At 40.4% G+C, this 9457-nt stretch overlaps 1 protein-coding gene across 1 annotated transcript; it reads right to left on the bottom strand.

The window, feature by feature from the left end:
• Positions 1–5536: 5536 nt before the first annotated feature.
• LOC131680727 (uncharacterized) lies at positions 5537–6739 on the bottom strand. Its single transcript, XM_058961435.1, has one exon. It carries the CDS (start codon positions 6737–6739, stop codon positions 5537–5539), a length of 1203 nt encoding a protein of 400 aa, XP_058817418.1.
• Positions 6740–9457: the final 2718 nt, after the last annotated feature.

Below are 9457 nucleotides of genomic sequence, written 5' to 3'. Positions count from 1 at the left end.
ATTTCACAGCACTCTCCACTTTCACCAAATAAATTGACCGATCGACTCGACGTTCCACACTATTACTACGCGAACCGAAATTGACAGTTGCAGCGGGGGAAAAAAGGCGGAAAGCAACCAGCAAATAAATCCAGCAAAGATTCCGAGACCAACAAAAATCAGGGACACACGTGCCAAAAAAAATACTCGCATAAACGCTTGAATAATTTATTAATCTAGCCAACCAACATGAACCAGACACCACATGCAAGTACGCCACCACAATCATGCACTCTACTCCCTGTATTTTCCGTCCGATGATCTGCTGCCAGCCAGTCCAATTCTGCGATGTCGTCCAAAGTACCAGAACCGCACACTTCGCGATGGCGCCACAGCGTCTCGACGATGGCGTTGACCGGCGTCGAAAATGGCGATGCTATTTTTCCCGCACTGTTTCAATCCGCTTTCAATGCACTTTGGCGGTCTTGCTTTGGGGTCACTGCCCTCGTTAAAAGTTCACTGACCGCTTTTGTTTATGAACTGTTCACCACGTGTTCTGTCGGTTTCGCGAAGTGTCCGAAAACCACTGCACTGATTCACTATCCGGTTCGAAGGACCAATGTTCGCGCGCGCGTAATACCGGGTTCTTCGGACACTTTGAGACACTAATTTTCACTACTGAAACCAATTTAATTTTATTGCGCGAACGAAAAACTAATTATAATTAACGGAGCAAAAAGACGATCTTATCGTCACGGTGGTTTATTTGATCTGATCTGTCTAGTACATAGATCGGCTGACCGGCTGCCGGGTCAAGCACGATAGCAGAAGGCCTATTCGCACTCGACCATTTACTACCTGCACTCGTGGAGTGAAACAGGCCAAAACTTTACACGGGAGAAAGCGAGAACGGTCTGATCGCGACGTGTGGATCACATTGGGGATGATCAAGTTTTTCTACCCTATTATTTAATCTCTCGCTCGAACACCGTCTATCTGGTTTCTTTCCCCATGAAGAGCATCGGATAACATGCACTCTACGGAAAAAAAGGATTGCACCACTATCCCGACATCATGACCATCCCAGGACTTACTTAACCATAACTATACCACCTTTATGTGAAGTAAAATAATTTCAGATAACACTTTCGTTTTCACAAATAACTCCTGATCACCTGCTGAAGTTAATAAATCCCTCACAGAAGCACCCAACAAATCGTTTTATTCTAATGAGCGTTACGGGATCGATTTCAGTTCCTCTCCAAGTCCGTTTCCAGTTACCAATTGAGTAAGAAATCTGAAACTGTTAAATTTTCCTATTTTCCAACAACTTATAAATCACTTCTCGTCACTGCTGTGACTGTACCCATAACAGCAGTCGCTACCGCATGCAGAAGTTGGCCGAATGGAACCTCCCACTTTCACCGGGGCTGGCACGAGAACGAGAGTGATTAGGGGCTAAGAGGGAAAATGATCCCATTTCGTTTCGATGAAATTTGAGGATTCCGAAAGGTTAAAAATTGGAAATATTACGGCAGCCCCCGAAACGATGCGGTACGCTAGTGAAAACCGTCGCACGGCAGCAGCAATGTGGCTCTCGGTCGGGGAAAAACATTTTTTCATCCCCGTCCGCCTGTCGAAGGTTCACGATGTTCGCACATTTGTCGAAGTCAGACGACGGAAAGGGAAAATATTTCTTTTTTTTTTCAACGCATGGCTGACCTGCGATAAGAGACGAATGCCTTGAGGAACGCTAGATGGAAAATTGAACCCACATCTCATAAATCTCGTTTGTGGAGGCGGAATTTTCTCTCGACGTGCCTTTTGTTGTAATAATTCATCCGATGCGGGGTGAGAGAAAATTACTTCTGCCTCATTGAATGTGTGTCAGTGTGCGTGTGTGTGGGACAAAGGTTTGGGGGGAATGACGCCTGAGCTTCGGAAAATGAACCCGACACTATTAAATCGTGTACATTTAGCGGTATTATGTAATGGGAAAGTGTGGTTGAATCTCTTTAGTAAATGTCAAATCAATATCGTTTTACATTCGACATTTTGCAATGAGGAAAATGTAGTACGAATTGTTCCAATTTGAATTTGAGTTCGATCTACTGTGCCCACGTAAAACAGTATTGTGTAATGGTATAAAAAACCCGTGATTATTTATTCATTCAATATCACTTATCCCACAACTTGGTAGCTCTCATTGAAATGGCAAAAAACTAATAAGTTTGCTTTATTATAATAGTGTGTCTTTGATTGAGTGCCCATAATTTATTATTACTTTAATTTACAATTCGAGTATTCAAACTCCTCTGGTTAAAAAATGCACGAAATCGATGTATCCCTGTAGTTGTTAATCGATAATTCATCGTCATCGTCGATAACGTTAACCACCCGTCAACGTCATCGGAAACTCCGTTAACGATAATGTATTGTCGAATTCACCGATAATTCACCGGCGGTTATCGTGACACATTTTGCGTTACTTTCCCGTTTATTGGAGTTGAAGTTGAATGGTTGACTTTCAGTTGTTTAGAAATAAGTACCTATTGAAGGACATATTGTTGGCAGTTGACAATCAATGGTTTTAGACATTTTTAATCCAAAGGGGGTCCGACGATGCATCCAAATGGAATTGTTTTCAACTTTTTGGGAAAATCAATAGTTTTCGACAGTTTTAATCGTTGTCAAAAAATAATTTATTGTTTATGTATATCAACAGTAGGGCATTTAGGGATGTTGCAAAATTAAAATACATCGATACTTAGAATCGATACTGGTATCGAAGACAAGTACTGATACTTTCGTTATCATCGTAGTCGAGGTATCGATACTTGGAGGTATCGCTATTCGATTCCAAACTGTTACAATGTATTCAACAGTGGGTTTTGTCAGCAAATGTTTTGCTCTGCTCTTGCGAAAAGAAAAATCCATCTGACAAATAAACTTCGGTCCGATTCGTTTGATGTTGGGTCGAGTCGACGATTCGGTAATGTGTGCAAACGATTGACCATCCATCATCTACTTGTTTTTTGTCAAATGCGATCGGTGCTCCAAATGTTTCACTAACTCAAATTCAACAACTGATTCCGAAACGGTTGAGTCTGAATCGGTGTTTGCAGAAATCATTCCAAAATCGTTCAGAACTCCGAATCAAATCCTTCAACCTGTTGGTTGCTTCGATGTCATGAACATTGTATCGATATCGGTAAAGTATCGTGCCTGTAGTATCGATACCAATAAATTGAATATCGGAAACAGAAGTATCGTTTCCGTACTAGTATCGAAAGTATCGCAACGTCACTAAGGGCATTGCAAAAAATTTTTTTTTGAATTCTCAAAGGCACCCTCTCATATTGTGACAAATGTCAAAGTAAGGTCAAAAAGGCTCCGATCGATTTTTGAGATTTTTTCACATTAGAAAAACTACAAAATATGTATGATTTGCATCACGGAGCAGAAAAATCATTAAAAATAGGGGAATTTGGCGCCAAAATGACCCGGTACCCCACTTTCCTGTACTTTCGAAGAAACAAAAATATCTCCATTCAAATACTAAGATTATTTCCTTTCAAAATAGGTATAAATTGTAATTTTCTGATTGCTACTTCAAAATTTATAGCACTTAATGTATTTTTCCTCCATATTTTCCCATAGCACCAATTTCAAAAAATTTCAAACGAAGTGGGCGGGGGTCTAAAATTGTCCAAATGATGTGAAATTTAGCATCTGACCTTACTTTGACATTTGTCACAATATGAGAGGGGGGACCTTCGAGAATTCATAAAAATAATTTTTTTTGCGATGCCCTAATCAACAGGCTATGTTGTTATGCCCCAATGATAAAATAATTAATTAATTAACATAAAATACAAATTAAAAGATTATTATTACAATACACAATTAAGACACATTATACCATACTAATAATGTAGTAAAACATATTAACGAGTATGGACAACACTATTAGTCAGTATGGTTCTGATTCTGACAGCATACTCGCAAACCGACGACGGAGCGTTACGCGTGGAAGATGGTAGTCGAAGACCGAAGCGACTCTATTGAAGGTCCTCTGGATACCGTTGATCACTGTGTTCATCCCGTAGTTGGTTCGGCGAAATGGCAACCGTAGCATGAGTCTGTTCCCTAGAGCTCTGGGGAGGACGTTGAGCGAGATATCTTGCAAAGGGGCAGTGCAGTCGATCCTATTCTGCAGAATGTCTGCTACTAAAGCGGTCAATAAGTAGACAACGACTTTCGTAGCTGGGTAACCGATGCGGATCTAGCCACGGTAGCCTGTGTAAAGCGAATCTAATAAATCTTCGTTGTATAGATTCTATTCTTTCCGCACTGTTCAAGTAGAAAGGACTCCACACTGCGGAGCTGAACTCAATAGTTGGGCGGACCAATGCACAGCACAATGACTTCAAACAGTGTACATCGGTGAAGTCTCTAGCTATTCGCATGATGAGGCCCAGCGTTTGTGATGCTTTACCGACGATGAACGAGACGTGCTGCTTGAAAGTCAGTTGGGCATCCAGGATAACTCCAAGATCTTTAACGTGGGTGACGCGATCGATTTCAACTTCCCCCAAGGTGTATTTGAAGCGAATAGTTTGCTTTTTCCTTGTAAAGGAGATCACAGAGCATTTACTAGGGTTGACGATCATTCCATTTAAATCACACCAAGCTGCGAAACTGTCCAGTTGTTTTTTTAGCAATCGAATGAATCTGTCCATACATTTTCAAGTCATCCGCAAAGGACAGACGAGGTTCTTCCAAAACATGGTTTACATCGTTGAAATACAATAAAAAATCTATCGGTCCAAGATGACTTCCCTGTGGAATACCGGAAGTAGCTTTAAACTTATCTGACTGTGAATCACCTATAGTGACATTCATCCACCGGTCGGTAAGATAACAATTTAACCATTTAAGGAGTGAACCATGTAATCCTAGTCTCTGCAACTTGGCAACGGCTATAGTGTGGTAAATCTTGTCGAAAGCTGCCGACAGATCAGTGTAAATAACATCCGTTTGATTCCGTTCCGCCATAGTCGTAGTGATGAATAAGGTAAGACACAGCAAATTCGTAATAGTCGAGCGTCCGGGCATGGAACCGTGTTGGTCATCGCTCAGGTATTGCTTGCAGTGACTGAAAAGAGGCTCCATGACGATAAGTTCAAACAGCTTTGAAACGGCGCAAAGAGATGTGATGCCATGGTAGTTGTCGATGTCATTCCTTTTACCTTTTTTATATACAGGAAACATATGCGCGTATTTCCAGCATGAGGGGAAAATTCCCTTAGATAAAGACAGTTGGAAAATGTGACGAAGTGGAGACAGCAAACGATCGACATGATGCTTCAAAAGAACGGACGGTATTCCATCAGGTCCCGGTTTATGAGTTGACTTCAATTGGCGGGCTGCTCGGGTAATCATTGCATCGTCTACATCCATTTGACTAAAAGTCTGTGTTTGCAAAGGGATGTTTCTGGCGGTGGCGGAAATATGCTCAGGAGGTAAAACTTCGGCATTGAAAACACTGGCGAACTTAATGGAGACGACAGATTTCATTGTTATCGGTACCCATTTCTCCGTTCAAAGTCGTCGTCGACGGGAGACCAGACTCTTTGCGTTGCTCGTTGATATATTTCCAAAACGAATTTGGATTCGATTTGAATTTGCGTTGAACATTGCGTTTATGATGCGAGTAACATCGTTTGCTTACATTTTTGTACTCCATGTTAAGCTTCACATAATAGTTCCTGAGTGGCATAGTGCGATATTTTGTAAATTTTCTTAAGGCGGCTCGCTTTACTGTTTTGAGTCGCCGTAACTCAGGGGATTGCCACGGCGGATGTACCCCATTGCGGTTTACCTTTTTCGGAATGAATCTATCGATGATATAAGCCATGACATGTGTGGAGGTCTGCGCTGCTTGTTCGACATCATTGCTATCGAGAATGCCGTCCCAGTCAAACTCTGCTAGAAAAACTTCGATGCTGCGATGGTCTGCATTGCGATAGTCGTAGAAAACCGGGTCAGGAATTATCTCAGCTACACGGGGTCGTTTTCGATTCATCACGACAACGAGAGGCCGGTGCTGGGGGACAACTTTCACCAGTGGAGCTGGCGCGGCATAAATAGTTGGAGCAACGTCCTGGGCGCTTACGAAGCAGAGGTCCAAACTACGGCCATTTTCGTTAACCACGTCGTTGATTTGAAAAAGCGTAACTGTGCTGTAGCTGTCGAGAAGGTTGATTGAACTTGCATGAAACACGGAATTATCAGTGTCAGGATACAGGAAGCCACTATGAGATGGTTGCCACGACAGTCCTGGAAGATTAAAATCGCCCAGAATAGCGATTTCGTCGACTGGAGTCATACGTGTCATAACATGCGAAATTGACTGGATGTGAGCATCGATCAACATGGAGTCACGAATGCGATCCGGTGGGAAATAAACTGCACATAGAAAAAGGGTTCGGTCACCAAGCTCAATAGCTACCCAGATTTGTTCAATGCATTTCCACGCATCGTCCTCAACAACTCTAGCTTTCAGTTGTTTATGCACAGCAATAGCAACACCTCCGCCACTTAGCTTTTTACTGTTACATGGATTTCGGTCGCAGCGAAAGACTTCGTATTCGGGTCCAAATATCTGAGACGAAAAAGCGCGACAGTCGAGCCATGTTCCAGTTAGCGTGATGATATCGTAGCAGTGGTCAGCAACAGCTAGCATGTAGTCATCCATGGTGGAGTTCATCCGCCGACGTTCTGGTAGTAGAGTAACAAGCTGTCTTGTAGACGTATCGTTACTGTACTCGGTGTGGTTTGTTGTCTTGGACCAGCTGCGTTTAAATATCGATGGCGAGGGTTGGAGGTTGGAGGCCGGCTAGAAGCGACAGAAATTTCAGGGGACGAATTGTCGAAAATATCATCGTACTTGCCTGGGAAACGATTTCGGAAGACCTCCTTTCCAGACCTAAGCACAGGACCGGGACGGCTGCAGGTCGCTGGCAGGAAGGGCTCGACTGTGCTTGGATTGGAGGCTTCCTTAAAGCTTGCGGCAGATATGCGTCCCGGTGTCCGAATTGAGAGGGTCACAGTTCATTATTCCCCTGTTTTCATTTCCGACTCTGATGAAATAATTTCCGGATCGTTGTTTCTCGGAGGAACAGTTGGACACCAAAAATTTTTGCTGTTTCTATTATCCGAAAACTCACGATACATTATCCCTTTTGGCCATGTGGAAGTTGATAGCGATTTAGTTAAACAAAATGGATAAGCACACTTTAAAGTGCATACAAAGTTCTTAGCGAACTTTCTAGCTACTTAAGATTTAATGGAATTTGAAAGATGCTTAAGACGCTATTAGAACACAAATCGTATCAGAACATCACCTAAAGCGAGAAACTTATGCGGTTCCCTTTGGTTGCTTGGGTATAGCTCAAAATTCGTTTTGTCATGACTAGGGTTGCCACCTCTGGAGAGGCTTTGACCCGGAGATTTTCACTGATCTGGGGGGTGGTGGATTTTGAGTGGAACGAGACAGAAATCGGAATCAAAGCGATTGCTAGGCAGTTTAGAGCACTTTAATCGCTTTTTGTTACTACGTTAAAGTAAAGCTGTAAATTTTTGACGTTTGAGAACGGTTTTATCGGCTTAATGTGGTGTAGTCGCGGTGTGTATAATAGAACAATATTATGACAAAAAAATAAACATCGCTGAATTGCTTATTATTGGATGAAAGAACCTTTTACCTTTAATTTAAAACTAATTCGGAAATAATCCACCGAGGCATCCAGAACAATTTTTTTTAGTTCAAATCTAAATATCATGATTTCGATGTGCGACCCTATAATGAAAGATTAAGCACTTTTGAAGAACAAATCAAGTTTCTAAAAAAATCGTCTAGAGGTTCCACAAATGCGATTTATGAAAAATGGCCATTTTTGAGTAAAATTGTCGTATATAAGCGGTTTTCGTAATTTTTTCCCAATATTTTTTAAATATTTTTTTTTATTTTTCTGTGGACCTTGGAGAATGAATTCCATTTAAAAGTTTTTCACAAAAAGTGATTATATCAATGATAGAACAAAACGATCAATAATTAAACAAAGCGAAAACAATATTTTTTAGTCAATTATGAAGAAAATCCTCACAAATCAATATTTTTTTCATTAAACCAAAGGCATGTATTAGAAAGTACTATTCATTACAAAAGTTTTCGCGAATAAAGATTGTGAAAATTCGGTCGGGAGGCTGAGATATAGCATTTTTAGTAAATGCTTTCAAACCATGAAACTGCCACATTTTTTTAATTGATCAATATCTCAACCTTAACTTGACCAGTGTAGGCATTTTGGGTGTCAAATAAAAAGGATTTCTCTCTATCTTACAACATTTTTCCATATGTAGAATTTACCATCTTTTTTGGTAATTATTGAGATATTTATGGAATTGTGCATGATCAACAACTTTTTCGAATAAGAAGTGATAACTTTAATGATGCTATAACCAGTATAACATTCACGATTGATTAGATTTATTTATTTATCAATATAAATGTATGATAAGTCTTGTAATAAAACACTTATATAACATATAATTTTAGGAACGTGTCCACTGGAAAACAGACAGAGAAATAATGACCAGAACAGTGAGAATGAAGAAACCTCAGCTCTAGTATTTCCCTAGAGGGTCGCCTTGGGGAGATCTGATTTTTCCAGCGTTTGTTGTTCTTTTCTTGCACTTTAATTTGTTTATAAAGTGGTTTGGCCGTTTTTACCCTTTTAAAAATTATCGCCATTGGAAAAAAGAGCTATTTTCAATCAAAAAAAAGTGAATATCTCCACACATACTAGCGATAGCAAGTTTCAGTCTTCGGCAAAGTAATGCAGTTTAATAGTCCAAATAATTTTCTAGAACATTTATATACTGGAAAAATCTAGAAGAAAACTTATGAGGAAAAAACTGTTTTTAAGGGGCCTTTAACCAATAATGCCCCATATCTCTAAAAACTTAAAAGAGTTGAAGTCTTCAAGTAAAATGTTTGTAACGAGTGTCTCTACAACTTTGCTGGAAGAAGTATTTGTCTATCTGAATTATTGACGAAAAAAAATTCGTAACTCACTATAAGGGGGATTAATCATCAATCTGATAAGGCAGAAAGAAGGGGAGTTCTACTTCAAGAAACTTTCTTGAAGACACTATTATGCTAAAGCCAACCGTTTTGATGCAATCTAAAAAACCCTTTTTTGCTCTTTGGGACCACTGTGCGTTCCGGTCATTCTTTCTCTTTCTGTGTTCCAGTGGACACGTTCCTTAAAACCCCCGAAAAAGGAAAAAAACAAAGACTCACGTCAAAACAAGGAATATATACTCAAATTGAAACCATTTTATATGTTATCGAATACATATCGCATGATTGATTATTTTGGCCCCTTCTTCTTTTGGCGATTGAATCGCC

The sequence above is a fragment of the Topomyia yanbarensis genome, chromosome 2 (assembly GCF_030247195.1).
Source record: "Topomyia yanbarensis strain Yona2022 chromosome 2, ASM3024719v1, whole genome shotgun sequence".
In the NCBI taxonomy this organism is placed as follows: domain Eukaryota; kingdom Metazoa; phylum Arthropoda; class Insecta; order Diptera; family Culicidae; genus Topomyia; species Topomyia yanbarensis.
The sequence above is the reverse complement of the archived record's forward strand: the minus strand, read 5'-3'. Positions and strand labels throughout refer to the sequence as shown.